Source organism: Convolutriloba macropyga, chromosome 1, assembly GCF_964194025.1.
Source record: "Convolutriloba macropyga chromosome 1, txConMacr16.3, whole genome shotgun sequence".
Taxonomy (NCBI): Eukaryota; Metazoa; Xenacoelomorpha; order Acoela; family Convolutidae; genus Convolutriloba; species Convolutriloba macropyga.
The window spans coordinates 71,455,581-71,477,582 of NC_134468.1; the positions used below are offsets into that span (position 1 = coordinate 71,455,581).

Genomic DNA, 22,002 nt, shown 5'->3' on the forward strand with positions numbered 1-22,002 from the left:
AAATTTTTATACAGTGGCTTTGTAATATAAACGGCTATAATCTAGCAAGTGAGAAGAAGAAGTATTGGGAAGAAAATAACCAAAAAAGATCTGTTTTTTTCGGAAGTATGTTCAAAAACATTTAAGGTCTTTCTCATTAAAGCCCTCCGTCCTAACGACCATATAATTATAGCCCCACCCCCAGTTACCGTAAATATATCATAATGGCGGGGGTATCTAATTAAAAATTCGAAAGTTGTTGGAATTTTGTTGAAGCACGGGACAAAAAGGTTTAACTGCGAAAGGGTCTTTAGATTACAGCCATCCAACCCTCATTGTGGTTTGTTTATCATGATTTGGGTAGGGGTGTAGGTTATATGACCCCAAAACTGTGGGTTATCATGGAAACATTTAACAATAGATTTTAGGGTTTTTCCCCGTTTTGGCGTCCCCAGCATAGAGGCAATATAAAGCATAGCCTTTCAATTACCGTAAATATACAATAAATGTGAGGAGCTTTCGTAGGGGGCTCTATGATGGAAAGTCCTGTTTTGGAAAAAAATGACAATTATTACACTTGCAAGCAGGCGAAAAATTACGGTTTTTTTCCTTTTTGTATGCACACTCAAACACAGCCATTCATGCAAAGGATATTTTCCCCTTTGTCTCCCCCAGCAAGTTATGCACCCCTATTTGCAGAGCAGACGTGCAATGACAAATTAAATCGGATCTATTCTGTTTTGCCCCCCCCCCCCCCCCAGTGTTTTTACGCACCCCAGATAGAAAATATATGTTATATAGCACTTTACTATGTAAAAAATAGCACGTGCAAAATGTCTTAGCCTGTGATGCTGGGAGTGGTGACAGAATGAATCAATTTGTTCTAAAGTAGCAGCTGAAATGCTATTGAATTCTCAGGTTGAAGTATGACCAAAGCAAATTTTAATCAAACCATTTTCCAGCGCGAGGGGAAGAAACTTTCGCTCAAATTGACAGCAACTGAATCTCTGTTTGAACGCAAAAAATCTGCATCATAGTCTGATTTGAGTCTGATCAGAGGTCATGAACAAACTATTTTTTTGTGAATTTACGATCTCTCATAAAATCATGCAAATGGATTTGTATTTTTGTTGAGTGATTGCTAGCGATATCAATTTTTTGATCAGATAATGAACCATAGGATCCCCCGAGAAAAACAGTCTATTACCAAATCAAAATTATACCACTGTTTCAGATTTTGGGTCTTTCCCATTATAGCCCCCCCCCCCCCCCCCCAGCTTAGTGGTCAGATAACCTATAGCCCCCCCCCCCCCCCCCCAATCATGGTAATTATACCATAATGGGGGGGGGGGGCTATAATGGGAAAGAGCCCAGATTTTTGTAGCCTTTTTCGAGTGTTAACAAGCTATTTCATCGTTGAGTTATGAAACTTTTGTTATCGCAAAAGAGTTAAATCTTTTCCGTTTGTGCCCCCAGCTTAGTATAGTCCAAGACATATAGCCAGCCTCTCCATATTGGACCTATACCTTTTTAGTTGTAGTATAAGAGTCAATTCCTTTAAACGGCAGGGCATAAATAATACCTACCGGATTGTGTAAAACAAATATTTGAATTTTTATTGTACATTTGTTGATGAAGACCGTATTATTGCTAACTATAGTACTAGCAAACTAGTAAAAATGAATGTTCCAAAAGCAGGAACTCTTTAGTTTTTATTTTTTTGGTATTGTTTTTTTTTAAATATATTTCACGATCGGATCAATCATGAAACACAAATAACTGATTTGAGACACGAATAACTTGGTTAGAGAAGTATTTGAAAGACGGAAGAGCTCAGGAAAGTGTAGGGGGACACAAACGGAGAAGGTCCTTTTATTTGATCTGGTAGTCAGATTAGGCGTTGGTTTGATGTCTCCCCCTGAACAGAATTTTTTTAGCCTCCTTTGTACACTTGTGACCCCCCATTTTAAGCACATATTGGTTGCTGTATACATTTGATAGAAACTGTACGTAATACGTGTATGGTTTCGTAGATGTATTATCTAAGTCATAAATGGAAGTTAGTTTTTGGGCTCAGTAGAACTTAAGAACTTCAATTATTTATCTATTTACAATACCTCAAATATTGAAGAACTTCTGAGCCCCACTTTTAGAGCACAAATGGAAAAAGAAATCAGGTAAATAAAATAGACATTTTTAGTTGCTCTCAAACGAAGTTTGTCGCAATTATATTAGTCCTGTCGGTCTTTTTTTATGCGATTTTTCGCTTGTTCGCTTGACCGATTTTTCGTCTGACGCTTTTGACTTTGTCCTCAAAAACGGGATACAGGTAGAGCCCAGCGGGCATTAAGCGCTCTTCTAGCTTTTCAGCTCTGTTTCGGCTTAAACTGTTTTGGAGACTTATACTTATGGTGTAAAGGGCGGTTCTTAGAGGTTAAGACACCCCCCGCCCCCACTATTGCCTCCACCCCCCACCGCACTGTTGCCCCCACCACCCCTTTTTCCCCATCAGCCCCCGGTGCCCCCCCCCCCCCCCTCTCGTGGCTAGCTACTGACGAAAAAGCGCTTTCTAAAAACAAAAATTTATACTATTTTGCAATTTTCTTCAAGCTTTTTAAAAATTTTTGACATTTTTGAATTTTATCAGCCCTAGATGTCAAGGAATCACCTCCAGGTTTTTTTAATAATAGGTTACTGCATAGTTTCTAGTAGTAGTGGAATAGTTTCATCATTTTAACGTCACAAATTTAAGCAATTTTTTTTCAAAATGTGCAATTTTTTTTTCAAATTTTGACATTTTTTTCTTTTTTCGGGTCTTTCTAGACCCAGGGGCCAGAAAGCATCCTAAGGGGTTTGATGATAAGTTACTGACAGAATTTTTAATTGGCCATGGAATAGTTTTTCAACTTTTTAATGTCACAAATTTTAGCAATTTTTTTTTTATAAAACTTGCTTTCTTTCAAGTTTTTTTGAAAATGTTTCTCGTTTTTAACCGTTTCAGCCTTAAGAGCCAAGAAACCTCCTCTAGGGTTTGAAAAAAGGTGACTGTATAATTTCTAGGTTAAATGGAATTTCTTGCAAGATTTTAACATCACGAATTTTTGCATATGTTTTTTTTACAATATTTGCCATTTTTTTCAATTTTTTGACATTTATAGTCATTATTCAGGTTTTATAAACCTCAAGGGTCAGAAAACCTCCGTTAGGGTTTGATAATAAGTTACTGGAAATTTTTTTGGCCATGGAATTTTTTTCAACTTTTTAATATCACAAGTTTTAGCAATTTTTTTTATAAAACTTGCAATTTTTTTTAAAATTTTTGAATTTTTTGAATTTTTTAGGTTGCTTTAGTCTCAAGAGCTCCGGAACGTCCTCTTGGGTTTAATAATATGTTACTGCACCGTTTATAGATGCAATGGAATGTTCTTCAAGATCTTAATATCACGAATTTAAGCAATTTTTTAAAATATATGCAGTTTTTTTTTAAACTTTTTTTGACTATTTTCCGGCAGTGAGGCCCTGAGAGTTAATGGGATAGTGATCAACATTTTTATTACTCCAGTGTTAGTAATCTTTGTATAAAATTAGGCTTTTCAAATTTTTTAAATTTTTTTTGCTCCAAGTGTGGATCTTTATGAGCCTGTGAAACTACTTCACTATTTCAGGCTTGAAACAGGGATACCAGATAGTCTCTTGAGACAATGGAATGTTTCTTAAGAATATTATTATCTTGAATTTTAGCAAGATTTTGTTAAAATTTGCATTTTTTACCAAAATTTATCAATATCTTTTGCCCTTTTCGACTACCATTCCTGGCCAACAAAACTTTTCAATTCTCGGAGATTGGTTATTTCACAGAACTTTCGAGACAAAAAAATTGTTTTGAACTTTTTTTACTGCGAAGTTGAATTTTTTTTGGATTTTGCCTTTTGCAGTTCTTTTCTATATGATTTTTTTATTAACAAGGCTAGAAAACTATAAGTTGCAGAGTCGAATCCAATCATGGAAAAATATTCCTGTCTCTTTTTCACTCCGTCGGTTAGGGTTCCTTTCCTTTTCTTTCTCGTTCACTTTTTATCTCTCTCACTCTATCTCTCTCTCTCTTTTTGTTGATGCCTCACTTCAGCTGCTGTTATGTGGTGTAATGTCATCTCTGGTCCTCATTAACAATGAGTTAAAGTAGAAAGTTTTTAATCATAAACGATCTAACAGGCACTTTTTAGGAAATCATTGTTAATTGCTCTCGAAAGCAGTTGTTGGCAAATATTTTAAACCTGTTGGTCTCTTTTTGGCAATCTATTGCTTCACCGATTTTTTGTCTGACCCACTTGACTTTCGTCTTCAGAAACTGGATAAAGAGGTAGCGCACAGAGGTTACTAAACCGTGGTTAGCTGCTGACGAAGCCAACCGCCCGCCGGTGGTTTGAGAGCAATTTGCACGACGCTAGTCGGTTATATTTTCCATTTGTGCATCCCGTACGTACTTTGCCCCCGCAGTTTGTGATCACACGCTATTACATAGTAACCCATTGCGAAAAAACTGCATGTCGGTTGTGGTGTTGGGACTAATACGCATGCACTAATGTAGGGGCACAAATGAAATGCAAATATTGCATTGTTCTGTAGCACGTTTTTATATATAGTTACTGGACTCTGCTGCCAGAGACTGATGACTTTGTGCTTACCTGTTAAAGATTGTGAGCCATAATTTTGATAAAGTTTCTGCAGAATCATGTAACCTGGCTTAAAATGCGCAACTTGCAAGCATGAACATGCCAAACATTCAAGCTGGAAGTCAGTTTCCGACTGTGTATGTATGATATTCTACCAAATTGAATTAAAAACCCACGTAAAACTCTAGATATCTGCAGTGCCAGATTCTGCAATGCCAGATTTTCCTGTATACAGTGCCAGTTTTTGAAACTGCAACAGTCAAACTTAAGCGTTTAAACATTATTTAACTTAAACATTCAAACTTGCAGGTGCGCGTTTGAGAGAGAGAGAGAGAGAGAGAGAGAGAGAGAGAGAGAGAGAGATAGAGAGAGAGAGAGAGTTTATTCCTCTGAGTATAAATGAACATCAAAATTATAATTTTACATAACATCAGACAGAAAGCTTCAAGTTATCATTGGGCTACACAGAAAATTGCAAAAAACTCAGAGAGGGCAATTAACGGACCCAACAGGATCACTGGATATTGCCCTGTCAAGAGATGTAAAAATTTAAAAAAAAATAAAAATAAAACCAAAAAAATTGCAGAGAACCACAAGTTAAAGGCCAAAACTCTCGACAAAGTTAAAGGAATTTTCAACTTCTGACCAAATTTTTAACCCCTTTAGTAAACCCCGGCCAGAGCACGGTAAAGCGTTAGGTGATGGTTTTTTTCCATTATTAAAAAAATTGAAAAATGTGAACATGGGAAATTGATTAAGAGAAAACAGTTTTTGTTAGCTGAATATTTGATAAAATGAAGTTATCCCTAATTTTATGCACCAAATTGACATAGGAAAAACCTGAAAGCTGATCAAAATTCGGTGGTAGAACATTGCTTTGCATTAAAAGATTAAACAGCTTGGCACCTCTAAATCTCACTGAATTCTGATCATGTTTTCGTTTACATCTTGGTATTTTCAACAACCATTTCATTGACCTTCTTGTCAAATGGGTTGATCGCGATTCACAGGAAAACAAATCATTGAGATATGTGTCAGTATGCTTTTTATTTACTGACTTTATCACAAATTTTAATAACTCGTATACATGCAATTCGTGAGCAGTTAAGATTTTATATTTCTCAAAAAGATGGGCGACATTTTCTGTGTACCTCAGGAACAAAATTAGTCTAAGAATTTTCTTTTGCAACAAAACTAGGGGTTCAAGGGTGCTGTAATAAACACATCCATATACCAAAATGCCGTATTGAATTATTGGTTTAATATTTGATGAATAGTATTGCAATAAAACACTTTTTGAAATATAATGCCTTAACTTTGACACAATTCCGCATTGAATAGACAGTTTCTTTTTTACCTCATCAATGTGCGTTGTGAACTTAAGTTTTTTATCTATAAGTACTCCAAGATATTTGCAGCTTTCTGATTCAGGTAAACTAACAGAATTCAGTTTAAAATCACAAAGACTATTGGAATTAGAGGCACTGTTACCTATTTTAATACTCATTTGACAACTTTTCTTAGAGTTTAGTGACAGCCTATTCGCATTGAGCCATTTCTCTGCATTAACTAAGTCTTTTTGTATTGAATCAAAATCGATATTTCCTGCTATGAGGTTTGTATCGTCTGCAAAGAGAACAATTTTGCAGAATTGACATACGTCTGTAAGGTCATTTATGTAAATCAAGAAAAACAGTGGGCCAAGAATTGAGCCTTGTGGAACTCCACAATTTAATTTCTTCCAATAGGAGTTACAATTATTGACCGAAACACATTGCTCTCTTTGTGATAAAAAATCTTTAATCCAATTAAGGCAAATGCCTCTTATGCCATATAATTCAAGTTTTATTAACAATATTTCGTGGTCAATCGTATCAAAGGCTTTTTTTAAGTCAATAAAAAAAGTAATAACTTCCAAATTGCTGTTTTCTCGAATTGTTTCGTTCAACTTTGCAATCGCATCAATTGTGCTATGTTTTTTTCGAAAACCGAACTGATTAGGGTTAAATAAATCGATTGTTTCGAAAAATGTATAAATTCGATTATACATGATACGTTCAAATATCTTACTCCATACAATGAGCAGTGAAATTGGTCTGTAATTGTTTACGTCGTCTTTTGCTCCCGCCTTATATAGTGGCAATTTTTGCTCGTTTTAATTTACTTGGGAATTTACCAAATTTAAAAGAGGTATTTATAAGATAAACAAGATGCTTGTATGTAAGGGATTTTGTTTCCTTAATCAAAATAGTACTGATATCATCAATTCCTGAAGATGATTTCCCTTTTAGGTTGTTAATGACTTCAATGATTTCGTCACAATTAGTTTGATAAAGCCACATACTCTGTGAACTATTAACCTGGGGTCTGACAAAGACCTCTTTTGGAATTGCATCTTTGAGATTGGGCCCTACATTTACGAAAAAATTGTTCAGCTCATTTGCAATTGCTAAGTGATCTTCAACTCTTTTACCGTTTTTCGACAAAGAAGGAATGTTAGTGTTTTTAGAAGTAACGCCCTTGAGCTCATTTATAAATTTGTAAACTTGCTTTGAGTCTCCGATACATTTTAAGAATATTTGTTCATTGTAATGTTTCTTTTTTGCTTTGATTGTTTTCTCTACTTTAGTACGTAGCCCTTTAAATTTGTCTAATTTTCCGCGGTTCTTTTTGTCCTTTTTCCACAACTTGTGCAACTGATTTCTGCAAATCAAATTTTTCAGTTTTTTATCAAACCAGATTGGCTTTTCAGTCCTATTTCCATTAGGAATTCGATAAGGAGCAAACGCTTCAAATACTTGATTAAATGCAATTTCAAACTTCTGAAAAGCATTGTCAACATCGTCCACTTCTTGGTATTTTATTGTGGCTAGTGACTCAGAAAGAGTTTCAATAAAAAGAGCCATTTTTTCTAGGGGATTTTAAAAAACTGGTATCACGAAAGCGAGTTTGCGAGAAACTAATTCCATTATTGGTTTCAATTTGCAGCACTGTGGGGAGATGATCACAATAACTTTGATTCTCCATTACAAAAGCTTTTTGAACCTTTAAGTTTTTCACGAAAAAATGATCCAAACAAGTTTCAGTATTTTGGCTGATGCGGGTTGGTTCAAGAAAACTTAGTTCAAAACCATTTGATCTTAAAGTTGATAGATATGTCGACGTTAATCGATTAGTATCTAGTACGTTTATGTTGAAGTCTCCACAGACAATTATTCTGTCTTAACTATCGTTAAGGTTTTCTAATGTATTATCTAGTTCAAAGATAAAATTTTGCTTGTTTGCTCTTGGAGGGTTATACACTACTAACAAAGCGATCTTCAAATCTCCAATTTTTAAATGAGCTAAAAGACTTTCATCTAAACCACAATTCAGCTCTTCAATCAAGCTTACTTCGTCTCTTATTTGGATCATAATACCACCACCCCTGCGAACCCTTGATTTTGACAAGCAAGTATTATAGTTAGTTACTTTGAATAAGTTTGGATCATCTACATTTATTAGCCAAGATTCTGTTAAACAAATTATGGAAGGTGGAGACTGAAAACAAGAGATCAGTGCCTCTAATTCTTCATAATGTTTTTTAATGGATCTGGTGTTTAAATGTAAAATTTTAAAGGAATTTGATGCAGATACATTTTTGGTAGGTTTGATTGAACCATTGCCTGAATTTTTAGGTGACATAGTCTTCGCTGTCCTCTTCAATCCGAAACGGCTGCTCCTCAATACTATCCAGAAAAGTCTCTTTGGCATTAGGTGAATCACTTATGAGACCCATAACAAAGTCCAGCAACTCTTCTTTATTTGCTCTCCTACTTTTAAGCTCCTCAAGAAGATTTCTATACTCATTTTCTTCAACGGATTCGCGCACACGTTTGAGAGAAGGCATCTTAGTTGACAATGGTGTTCCAGGCGTGAAATTTGGTGGTTTTGATAACTTTGGAACAGGCGTGTTGAAATTGTTTGGATTTATTTGCATTGAATTCGTATCCGTACGGCTTGCTTGTCTTTGACTTGATTGGGCATTCCTTGAAAAGCTGTTCAATACTTGATCCATTTTCTTGGCAATCGGCTGTAACTCAGCAATATCTTTGGTCGAATTAAGTTCAAGATAGCGAGTAATCCCTTCGGACTGGATTTGAACAAGTGGTGCCGAGTTCTTAGTTGTCACTTTCAGTTGTTTTGCTTCAGCGTCCTCTTTCAATGCCAGATCGTATTTGCTCAATTATTCGTGGATATACACTGGTTTTCCATTATTTGGATTTTGAAAATTTCGGAGCAAACCCTTCCTTGTCCATATTCTCTCCTTTTGCTCAAAATACAAGAATTTTGCGATTATTGGGGGTGGATTGAACGGCGATCCTCTACCCAGTGGATGGCAAGCTTTAATGTCACTCGGTTCAATGTTCACATTCAGAACGTTCTGGATTAGGCAAATAACATCTGATAGATAAGTACCACTTGTACTAAACGGCAGATTTCGAAATATTAAACAATCTTTGGATTGATATCTCTCAAGTTGATTCACTTTGATTTTAATTTGCGTCACCTCTGATTCTAATTGCGCAATTCGTGCATTTTTCGCGGCATTTTCTGTAATTAGAAATTTTAAAATTTCTTTAGATGTTTCGTTGAGACCCTCACTCTCATGCAACTTTTCCATCAGATCTCCCATGCCTCGCTGGCTCATCTCTATTTAATAAGTTTATCACAACAATCGAATAAAAAATAACTGATTTGTTTTGCATGGGGCAAAATCTCTTAGCCTCCTCTAATGCGGAGAGTGGTGGCAGAATGAATCAATTTCTTTTAAAGTAGCAGCTGAAATTCTTGAATTCTCAGGTTGAATTATAAGACCAAAGCATTTTATGATCAAGCCAACATCAAGGGGAAGAAGCTTAAAATGACAGCGTGCGCTCAACGGAATCTCCGTTTGAACGCACAAAAATTCTGCATCATAGTCTGAATTGAGTCTGATCAGAGGTCATGGATAAACTGATCATTTCAATGAGTTTACAATCTCTCATAAATAATACAAATGTGTATGTATTCCCTTGTTTGATTGCGTGTGAGTTTAGCTCTTTGATCACATGAACCTTAGGATCCCCCGAGACAGTTGCCTGGATGGGATTCCTGGCCTGGAAGGTGCACATGTTGTCCTTCTTGCTGATCTGTGTGTTGTGGCACCTGAAGAGAGATGTTCACACGGAGTACCACATAGGAATGGTGGGACTGGTGGCAATGGTGTTGGTTGTGGCCCATTTTGCGCTCCTCACCCCACTCATGATCATGTTCCTTCAGAGTACAATTGCCCATATACTGTGAGTATACACTATCACAGGTTTCGGTTTTATTAAGTTGTCATATGAGATTGAGATAATCAGTATGGTCAAACTTAGGGAACTATTTCATTATGACCGCGGTAGACTATACCATTTATGATAGATATTTTGTAAATTATTATGTTTGATATGGATATTGATAGTAATGGATATAATCTCACCTCTTATTGAGCTATGCAAACCACTGTCTTAGCAACTGTGAGGAGTGGTTTGCTCACAATTAACAATGAAAACCACATATTTGGAAAGGGAAACAGTTCCAAGTGTAAATATTGGGGAAGCAGTGTGGAAAATAATGACTAAATATTGTCTATCAGTGTAATTAAACTAACATGGCAATAAACATTCATCCCGGAAAATTCTATGGAAAAACATCGGTCTCCTCAATTTTCGTAGTGCAGCTACACAGAAACCATATGCAGTTTTCCCCATTTGTCTGTAAATGTACCTTGTACTTAATAAATTATACTGAAATTAGCTGGCTTTTTTGGAATCTTTATTAACAACCCTTCGGTCTTTAAAACAAAACTTGGTGAAAAGAGCATTTAGTTTCCTCACATACTGTTTACTACCGTAACAAATTAGGCGCCCAAGTCTGCCATCGTTTTGGTGTAATATTTCCGTACCGGTGATTAATCTGAAACATTGATTGTAGGTAGGGTAATTTAGAATTAAAGTTTTTCAATGTTTTTCAATTTTTGCGGCTGCTGGGTGGACAATTACCTAGCATTTTACTGATTTTGGCAACGTTTACATTATGCAGCTGCACTAAAACCTGTAACTGCAAGCGAGTAGTTACCAGATTAGAAACGTACGCAAAGTTGTACCGCTCTTCTTTCGTTTCTTAATTTCTTTTTGTATTTTCAGTGATCTCGAATTTTTCTCAACGTTTTTCATCAGCGTTGAACAGCGTTTTGTTCTGCAGTTCTAAAAACATGACCTTCTTAGCTTTCTTACTACATTTGTAAGGGATCTGGTCTGTTTCGGACCCACGTGTTTTTATGACCCCCAGTTATCATCCTCTTTCACAATATTTGATTTCTCATTTCGATCTTCTGAAGTGTTTCATCTCAAGTGCCTTTAAATTACGAAGGAGTGATATGATTTTAAGTGAAATTTTTGCAGGAGAAAATTTTTCGCGCAGAGGGAAGAATAGATTTAAATGGTTGTCGTTCGTTGTGCTTTTCTCCTTCATATATAATTTTTTTCCAGGAACTACGGCTTGTTGGTGTCTCCGGTAGCCTTCGTGTTTGCCTTTCTGGTTCCGATTGGGTATGGACTGGCTCTGGTGGTGGGAGTGTTCATATTCAGCATCATGATTGACATGTGGTTTCACCTGGGCACTTTCCAAAAACAGGAGGACTGTGTCTGTGACGATGACGATGATGAGGAGATCGGGGGTGCGGATTTAGTCAAAGGCGTACTGGAAGATGACACCATTCCCGCGTTGGAACGATGCTAACTGGAGAAACTGCAGGGGAAACTGTCAGTTTCCGGCCCGCTGACTGAAACTGAAATTATTTTGCAAATTCGGCAAGAAACTGAAATAATTATTGAATCTTTATCGCTTTGAGACTGTTATTATCATATTTCATTGACTTCGGTGGACGGACATGACCGATGAAGTTCAATTATTATCCAAATTGATGTAGTTACTATATCGACTTAGAGAGATGATTAGATTTGTCATGCAACATTTTGTATTTGATCAAGTAATCGCTTTAATTTTTTGTTGGGTGATAAAATATTTGCATCTTTTCATACAAACAAGAAAAATTGATCAATCTAAACGCAATGTTTAGCATTTATTCTGGCATTTAAATAACTCGGATCTGTTAGGGTTCGGTCCCCATTGTTTGTCATGCCCTCCACCAACAATTTGTGTTGTTATATAGCACGTTAATATGTAAAAAATTGAACGCGCGCGTAAAAGTTATTGGAGAGGAAGGGGGGATCTTCATTTCGGGCCGATCTTCACTTTTGCACTGAGTGCACCAGAAATCAACTTAAGATCTCCATTAAGGTCCCTGCGTTTGTTTGTTAGAAACCAGTTAAGTGATGATTACTTTACTGAAAATGGGTTAGGATACGAAATACTGGCGGGGTTTAAAGGCCGAAACTGAATAGGTCCTAACATGCTTATAAATCAGTACGGTAGCTTCATCAAATATGTTATTTGGAAATGTGCAATAACTTAATCAGTATCCGACAAAAAAGGTCAACAATAGTTCTTATAAAATTGTTTTCCGTCAGTTTTCTGAAATTTAAATTTTGAGTTTAAAGTCAAACGTGTGGGATGAATTTGATGAATTTGGGGATGAATTTGATTATATAATGTGCTTATAACAGATGTTCCTTTATTAATAGCCGCCCTCATCTTCTCAGCCGGCTATTATTGCGCTCGTATTTTTTTTTTTACTTCGTCAAACTTTTTTTCGCTTTACCATTTTGCCGCTTTTTCGACATTTTGCGTGAAATCTTTTTGACTTCTCTAGGCTAGTTTCTCTCTTCTCTCATTCTGCTAAAAGTGAATTTGAACATCAGTTGCTAAGCAAAGCAATTCAAAATATAGAGTCGGTATAAAAAATTGAAGTCAGAAATAGAAACGGGATAAACCCATAAAGCCCAATTTTAGATGCCCGCTATTTGAACGTCGTTCCTATAAGTCTTAGTTACCACCTCTAATGCTTATTGGTGTTGATAGTAGCCCCTGTAGCCTCTCTCTAAAAACAGAAGTATGTTCAACTACGAAATGCCATCAAAATAAATCGGACTTAAAAAATATTTTTGTACAAAAATCTTTTTTTTAATAGCCGCACAGCGATAGCTGAGGCTATTATTGGCCTTCTCTTGGTTTTTTACAATTCAAAGAATTTGAATTGTATTGGGGCGCTGTCTTTTTTTTTTTTAAGATCTGTTCACACATTTTCATGATTTTTGAAGTCAAATTGGAGTAGTGATTTTGGTCACGCCGAAACAGGAAATGGAGCGAAAAAGCGAGTGGTTTTGCGGCGTGAATTTTTTTCGCTCTAATTTTAAAGTAGAGTGCGAAAATGGTAATTGAACAAAAATTAGGTTTCTCGCTAGTGGTTTTTTGTTCACATGCGGCAATTTCACTCTGATTTTTACTGTTTTTTCGATTTTTTGGATCGGATTTTTTTCTAAATGGTTTTCCCAATCCATTCACAGCTCATTCTAGGCCTAGTTTTTAGTTTGAATTAAATTTTCATTTCTCGCTAGTGGTTTTTTTGTTTACATGTGGCATTTTGACATCGATTTTTTGTTTTTTTTTCTTATTTTTTGATCTATTTTTTTTTTTAAATTGTTTTCTCAATTAACTCATAGTCCAGTCTAGGTCTAGTTTTTCTGTTTATTCAATGAAAATTCTTTGAATTGTACGTCAGGACTTGTCCTGCTATGTTTTTTATTTCGTCGTCATGATTTTTGTTACGACCATGTGACGTCACAGCCACTTTTTGTTCATTCGTTCATGCAATTTCAACTGAATTGCATGCGTGACGTCATTTTTCGCTCTTAGTGGAGCGAGTTTTTTTGTTCATTCGCGTGATTAAATTTTTGGTCACACGTGACTTACCTCACTCTCAAAAAGGACTTCCTCACTTTGAAATTGACTTTTATTTACTTTAATTCAAAGAGATAAGGTCAAATGGGTGTGTGTCACTCTAAATGAAGGTTATTTGAGATCAGCTAATAGAGGCAGCAATAACTTATACAGATTTTTAATCAAAATATACCAGATCAGCCTTCAATGAAAAGACAAATTTTTTTGGTCTGTCTTTTTTACTGTTTTTTTTAGACTGCCGATCTACGAATCTATTGCGGCTATTTTCTGGCAATCTGCCAGCTATGTTCAATATATTCTATTCGTTCAATCCCAATCATGCTTATTGGAATCAACGGCGGCTATTTTCCGGCAATCTGCCGGGTATGTTTTAATATCACATGGCTTAGTGCCCTAACATTAACTTAAATTGAATTGAAATGTGAATGCATTAAACCATTAGTTGAATTTATTGTTTGTGATTAGGATGATTCGCAAATTCAATAAAATTATGAATTCTGTTTTTGTCAACAAAAACGGCAACCTTGATTCGGGCGTACCTAAGCAGACTCGAGAAGATCTCTTTTCACAGCCTTGAGGATAAACAAGAGAGGGCTACTTATTTCTGCGCGTTGACTAACCTAGCTCCCTTTTTCCTATCGCTAACCAAATGAACCTTGAAATAAAAACTCTGACCTCCTTCAGTCACCCCACCCCGCCATCAGCCTGCTCCTCTATGACCCCCCCCCCCCCCCCCCTACATTCCCATTGTCCACTCTCATGCGAAATGTCGATTTGAATCGCCTCTCATACTGCCTTAGCCACCCTACCCCCGATTGCTTGAACCCCCCCCTCAACCTACCCCCCCCCCCCAACACACACACACACACACACACACACACACACACACACACACACACACACACACACACACACACACACACACACTGGTCACCCCCTGATGCTAACTCAGGAGGTCGCGGTTCGAAACGGACCTTTGATGTTTTTAAACCATTTTTAAACCATAAAGAGAAATTTATCCAGTCTACAGCCCCTGAATTGAACTGACCCAACTGTCACTCAAGAGTGATTTTTCCAACGTTAATCGAGAATAGCAATTCTTGCAACCCAAATGTTTGATTTATCAAAAGTCAACCGAGTGTCAAACAGGGAAGAAATAAACTCTTGTAAATGCAATAAAAGAGCTGCAGTTGCTCTGTACGCGTAGATTAAAAAGACCAATTAAGTGAACAACTGTTTTAAACATTCACTCAAAATTTTTTATTTGACAGGTTTTGGACATATTAAAAAAGAAGCAAAAGTCGTCGAGAACAGAATCGAGCGTGACCAAATTATGTGAAAAAATGAATCAACTTACGAAACCTGTACGTTTTGCTTACAATTACGTCAGAAGCGTGCGCAAGTTTTAGGACAAATAATCTGACGCTGAAAACAGTTTTCCTAACAGTAACTTGTTTTAAATAAGACATTGATGACTTGAAGAGGTATGTCTTAAAAAAATGAGGAATATTATTGAAATCTGTTTTTTTTTGAAAATTGATCAAATGATGTTAAAATAAAACTTGAATTTGGGCCTCCGCAAAATAAGATGAATGCATTAAAAACTAGATTGTACTCAAATATTCACTATTTCAGTAGATACCGGGAAAATAAAAATTGACTGATTAGAAAAATCCTGACAACTTGAAGTTTGAGCAACAATTTTTAAAAGTAAATTCCGACAACGATAAGAAAAATTACCCTTTGACAATTCCTTTTTGCTTGAAAATTTTGTTTATGAAAGATACGCAAGTGTACCAGGAAAAAATAGAGAGAAACACGACTAAAAGAACCGTTTTCGAAGATATGGTGCATTTTTTTCCACTAAGCATCTGACAGGAAAATTACAGACATAGAAAACACTGCGTTGCGACCTAAAAACCAATCAAAAGCAAATGGCAAAATAAAGAAAATGTAAAATAGCAATAGTATTTGTTCATTAAATTCTCTGTCCACAAACAATAAAGTCCGAAGATTAACTATTGGAAGAAGAAAACAATAGTAATAATTTTTTCTGAAACCTAAATGAGGGACAAAAACACGAAAATGTGAAAGTTAGAACAACAGGCTAGCACGAGCCTTTTTTCAGGAGGAGTTTTCTTGAGAAAATTTAGCAGAAAATTTCAAAAAAACTTCTTAATTTGTTACTATCTCCTTAATTTAGTTTTGGCACTGTTCAATAAATTAAAACAGAATGACAACCAACGACCACACGTACACTAAATACTCGATTTCTTAAAAAGCAAACTTTGAAAACGCTTGCCAAAAAATTAGGAGACAAAAAATTTGTCGAAAAAATTTCTCTGAACTCACATTTAACTCGATAATTGAATGATATTGAAATGCAAAAAAGAGTGAAGATATCAAAAAAGTCACAAAAAATTGAGAAGATTCATGAATTGCTGAAAACCATGAAATTAAAGCTAATTAATGCTACACTCAATAAATCTATAGCAGGATTTGGCCAAATTTTTGTTTGTCAGTCAAGTGTGAGTCGACACACAAAAGCAAAAGGATCCCCCACAAACGCAAGCATGCTCGCATTCCGCCCACAAACTTTCATGCATACACACCAACCTAATGAATGAATACACACAAACTTTGTACTCAAACACTGGAAACTAGCGTTACCAAACTATTTGAAAAATGAATAGACTTACGAAAAATGTTTGTTTTGCTTACAATTAGGTCTGCACAAGTTTCTAAATAATCTGACGTTGAAACCAGTTTTTCTAACAATAAATTATTTTAGAATAATCTTGAATAATCTTTGACTTCTCAAGTGACTCCTTCACGCTATTCATGTTCGACTGATTTCATTTGCTCTCGCTCCGAAATAAAGTTGTCCAAAGAAAACTGATTGTTAAAAAGACGAAGACAAGGCCCTGATGGCCGAGTGGTTAATGCCTATGACGAGGTAACCAAATTGAATTCAGGAGGTCGCGGTTCGAAACGGACCTTTAATATTTTTCAACCATTGAGGGAAATTTATCCAGACTACACACCCTGATTTGATTTGCCCCATCTGTCACTCAAGGGTAATTTTTCTAACATTAATTGGTTTATGTTTTAATTCCCGGAAAATTTTTCGGTCTGCTGCAATGCTTTGAGATGAAATCTAAAACAAAACCGCGAAAATAAAGACTCTTCCAAACCAGATGTTTGATTTATCAAAATCAGCCAATTGTCAAACAGGGAAGCAATAAAAAAACGCTTGTAAAGGCCATGAAAGAGCTGCAGTTGCTCTGTACGCGTAGATTAAAAAGACCAATTAAGTAAACAACTGTTTTAAAAATTCATTTAAATTTTTTGTTTGACAGGTATTGGACATATTACATTTAAACTGCTCTAAATAAAAGAATCGAAAGTCATCGAGAGAGCAGATTCCAGCGTGACCAAACTATGTGAAAGATTGAATCAACTTACAAAAGTTGTAGGTTTTGCTTACAATTACGTCAGAAGCGTGCACAAGTTTTAGGAGAAATGATTTGACGCTGAAAACAGTTTTCCTAACAGTTACTTGTTCTAAATGAGACATTGATGACTTTAATAGGTGTGTCTTAAAAAAATTGAAGAAAATTGTTGAACAGTTTTTTTTGACAATTTGACGAAATGATGTTAAAATAAAACTTGGTCCTTCGAGAATAAAAGAAATTGGTCCTTCGAGAAACAAGATGAATGCAGTAAAAACTAGATAGTACTCAAATATTAACTATTTGAGTAGATACCGGGAAAATAAAAATTGACTGATTAGAAAAAACCGGACAACTTGAAGTTTGATCAATTATTTTAAAAAATTAATTTCGACGATGATAAGAAAAATTACCTTTTGACATTTCTTTTTTGCTTGAAAATTTTGTTAACGAAAGATACGCAAGTGTACCAGAGAAGATTTTGCCACTAAGTATCTGACAGGAAAATTACAGAGATAGAAAAAATTGTGTTGGGACCTAAAAATCAATCAAAAGCAAATGGAAAATTAAAGAAAATGCACGATAGCGGCAGTACTTGTTCATTAATTTCTCTGTCCACAACAAAAGAAAGTCCGATGATTAACTATTGGAAGAAAAAAATAATAGCAATAACTTTTTCGAAAACCTAAATAAGAGAAATAAACACGAAAATGTAAAAGTTAGAACAACAGGCTAGCACGACCTTTTTTTCAGGAGTTCTTTTTGAGACAATTTAGCAGAAAGTTTCAAAAAAACTTCTTAATTTGTTACTATCTCCTTAATTTAGTTTTGGCACTGTTCAATAAATTAAAACAGAATGACAACCAACGACCACACGTACACTAAATACTCGATTTCTTAAAAAGCAAACTTTGAAAACGCTTGCCAAAAAAATTAGGAGACAAAAAATTTGTCGAAAAAATTTCTCCGAACTCACATTTAACTCGATATTTGAAAGATAGCGAAAATGCAATAATGAGTGAAGATATCAAAAAAGTCACAAAAAATTGAGAAGATTCATGAATTGCTGAAAACCATGAATTGAAAGCTAATAAATGCTACAGTCAATAAATCCATAGCAGGAGTTGGCCAAATTTTTGTTTTTCCATCAATTGTGAGTCGATACACAAAAGCAAAAAGATCCCCCCACAAACGCACACACGCTCGCATTCCGCCCACAAACTTGCATGCATACACACCAGCCTAATGAATGCATACACACAAACTTTGTACTCACACACTGGAATCTAGCGTTACCAAACTATTTGAAAAACGAACAGACTTACAAAAAATGTTTGTTTTGCTTACAATTAAGTCATAAGCATGCACAAGCTCCTTATTAATCTGACTTTGAAACCAGTTTTTCAAACAATAAATTGTTTGTAGTGAGACATTGATGACTTGTGTGCCAGAAAAAAATAAAGGAACACTGGACTAAAAAGAACCATTTTCGAAATTTAAGAAATTGTACAACAACAACAGAACTTACTCTTGTTCATTAAATTTCTCTGTTCACAAAAACAGAAAAAGCTAACAATAAATATTGGAAAAAGAAGTAATTGTGATAAAAGTTTCTGCTAGCTAAACAACGAAAAATGTATAAAAAACAACGATAAAAGAAGAACAACTGAAAATGTAATTTTTTCAAATATAATTTTTGATTGTAAGAAACTCTTCTCTGTTAAATTTTTCTGAAGATTAGTGCTTAGGCAAAAAAAAAATGGGAACACTCCAACATCAAAATTATGAAAAAACAAGCCACAAACGCAAAAAACATCTACGCACGCTCGCACCCCAGGCACAAACTGGCATGAATACGCATCAGCCTACGCGCGTGCATGCAAACACGATTGCGTACTCACACACCGGTATACAGAAACACGGCTATACTCTCACATGCAAGCACGCACTCACTTGTACACATGTATACATACTCATACACGTCCGCTTGTGTTCAACTCTCCTATAATTCTTACAGTAGCTCCTCCGCTGCCGGTACCAAACACAGAATCTCTAAAAATCAGTTTTTAGTTTAAGAGTTTTCCGGTTCTGATACTATCTTAGTAAAGCACATGGTTATTAATTTTAATACGGTCTTAATACGGTAATTTAGAAGTTTTTACTTGATCTAAGTACTGTTCTGATCTACGACTTATACGTGACGTAGAACGGCGTTTTCAATTTTTGCATGCTTGGGCAACCTGTGTTTAATTGAACCAACAAAAGTCTTTAGTCATTACGGAAACCTGGTCGAGGAGTTTCTGTACTTGTTTTCCAAAAATTAGACATGCCTGGAAAGCCGTAAATTCAGATAAGAAATGTGGTGAAAGCGGTTATTTTACAGTGAAAACAGGAATTTACTGAAATTCCTTCACTACCCTTCCCCTCAATATTCTTAATTCAAATTATGTGTTGTTAAGACTCAGATTTTCTTCCGTATGTATTGTCATTGATCTTTCATTTGATCTGCGAAATCTCTGCGACCTGGAGAGGAACTGGAAACAGCGGTTGTGATGTAAGTAGTTTAGGTGTCAGATTAAGCTTAGGTGTGATCAACTAGACCTGATCACTACACCATATTTCTTCCAGTCTTTCGTGAGTGTGACAAATGAACTCAAAGCTTTCCCATAAACCCCAATCTGTTTTTTGAAAGCAGAATTCTCATGTCACAGCAAATCAGTAACTTGTGTGTATGCCGGGCAATGCTGGGCTCCATTTTACTAAAGCACTAGAGTTGGAAGCACAAAGTGCCAATTTTTCGCAACGTTTGCAGATTTGTAGCAAACTTTTATCAAATTTATTCATCTATCAGCTGTCAAAGCAAATTTAAATGGTCATATGGACCTGAAGATTTTGTTTGTCATTAACGAAAATTTCTCTCCCTTTGTTATCTGGGCCACAAGGATGAACGTTTAAAAAAAATGAAAGGTTCAAAACGGTCTTTTGTTATTTTTCATCTACCGGGTGCAACATTGTGGTTTTATTTGCAGTTTAAATTACCATACTTTATTTTCCCGGGTCCAGGTTTTTGGGTAAATTTTTGTAAGAAATGCGGTGAATTTTTGTAAGAAATGCGGTGATTGCGGTGAATGCGGTGAAAGTAAATATTTCAGCGCATTTCACCGCATTTCTTACAAAAATTCACCGCATTTCTTACAAAAATTCACCGCATCAACTTTTGTGGCAAAATAATGTAAGAATTGCGGCGAAAGCGGTGAATGCGGTGAAAAAAACAGTTCACCATATTTCACCGCATTTCTTACAAAAATTCACCGCATTTCTTACAAAAATTCACCGCATCAACTTTTGTGGCAAAATAATGCAAGAATTGCGGCGAAAGTGGTGAATGTGGTGAAAAAAAATAATTCACCACATTTCACCGCTTTTCTTACAAAAATTCACCGCCAAATTCACCGCATTTCTTACAAAAATTCACCACATATGATTTCCAAATTTTACTCAATCTGATTTAAATTCACAAGAAAATGCAAAGCTGTTAGTGACAGTTGGCGCAGTGGACTAAGCAGTGGAGGTCATGCAGGAGGTCAGAAGTTCGATCCCGTGTGGGGACGATTCTTTTTTGTAAGAATACTGAAAACGCGGTGAAAATAAATAATTCACCGCGATTCACCGCATTCAGCGCAAAAAGATGTAAGAAATACGCGGCGAAAATTTTTTTCACCACATTTCACCGCATTTTTTACGAAAATTCACCGCCAAACCTCGACCCGGGTTGTATAGGCCATAGTCACATCCTCCCAGTTGACCGTTTTTTGGCACACATATCCAAGAGCCACCCATATATTCGTTGCAAAATCATGGTTGCCACGTTTTTCGTAATTTTTTTTCGCGTTACGGGATACATCACAACCTGTTCCTCGTTGGTGTCTATGATTCTTGTATGACATCTATAAAATCTTGAACGGCATCTGAGAAAGATTTTACGGCATCCAGGTTTGCTTCTCTCCTGAAAATCATTTGCGGCGTCCACATAATGTTGTATGACATCTAGTAGAGCATTTATTGCATACATGAAAGCCATGAACCGACCATAAATGGTCATGAGAGCAACTGCTAAATCATTAAGTATCCATGTAAGAATAAACTAGGCATAAAATAACCATGAATAAACAACCTTAAAATACGATAAGGAAAATTTTTAATTTCAAACAAACAAAACTTAAAACAATTTCACCCCAAAAATAAAAATTGCTTGTCCTGTTTACTGACCTGCAGTTTTTATTAGCGCAAGTTAACGCACATCATCTTTCATTGGTTTGGTGGAATTTAAAAAAGCCGGCCTGACGACGCGCCTTTAATGGATGAGAACTTTATGTGCACAACTATATGCACAAAAAGAACAACTCATTCTATTATTCGTAATTCATAACATCATAAAATCCCCAGGAAAATTTTTGTGTTTTCGAAGTTCTATAAATTGAACTGTCTATGGCATACAAGAATGAAAATGGAAAAATACACTAAGTCTTGTGTTTGTTCAAAATCTAAATTCCTTTGCCTAGACAATTGATTTAGATTTAATTGGCCAAAATAGAGTAGCTTTTGCGCAAAGAAAGCAATGTCATGTGTTAACAGTTTCTGAATAACAAAAGGAGCTCTTTTCTTGTTTTTTTAAAATAAAAATCATTAATTCAGTTTAGAAATTCAATATGTGTTGTAACCCTTGGAAGTACCTTCTGACTCCCAAGTTGCGTTTCTATTTTCTGGTACTCCTGCGCTTTCAAATATAAACTGTCATGTAATGCCTATTAGCAGTAAATTGACGAAATTACAGAAATCTTTAACTGCTTGGTTTAATTCAATCATTAGAACTTTAAAATGTCTTTCACCAAAAAACTCATGATAACGGAACTGTGCCACGCTGTCATTAATAAATCACAGCATCAAAACTCCGTAGTGACTGTGTTGATGTT

General features: G+C 35.7%; 2 protein-coding genes across 17 annotated transcripts in view; one reads left to right on the plus strand and one right to left on the minus strand.

Moving 5' to 3' along the window:
* LOC142342119 (cilia- and flagella-associated protein 46-like) overlaps nt 1–9,367 on the minus strand; it is a 754,419-nt gene extending 745,052 nt beyond the window's left edge. For all 12 annotated transcript variants that reach the window (XM_075393392.1, XM_075393340.1, XM_075393381.1 and 9 more), the window contains exon 1: nt 9,344–9,367. The gene's annotated coding sequence lies outside the window, so the exon portion shown is untranslated. The remainder of the gene's footprint in view (nt 1–9,343) is intronic.
* LOC142342181 (uncharacterized) overlaps nt 1–11,860 on the plus strand; it is a 13,478-nt gene extending 1,618 nt beyond the window's left edge. For all 5 annotated transcript variants that reach the window (XM_075393437.1, XM_075393445.1, XM_075393429.1 and 2 more), the window contains exons 3-4: nt 9,754–9,973; nt 11,207–11,860. In XM_075393437.1, the coding sequence (XP_075249552.1) occupies nt 9,754–9,973; nt 11,207–11,456 (470 nt within the window). In that variant the 3' untranslated portion in view covers nt 11,457–11,860. The remainder of the gene's footprint in view (nt 1–9,753; nt 9,974–11,206) is intronic.
* Nucleotides 11,861–22,002: the final 10,142 nt, after the last annotated feature.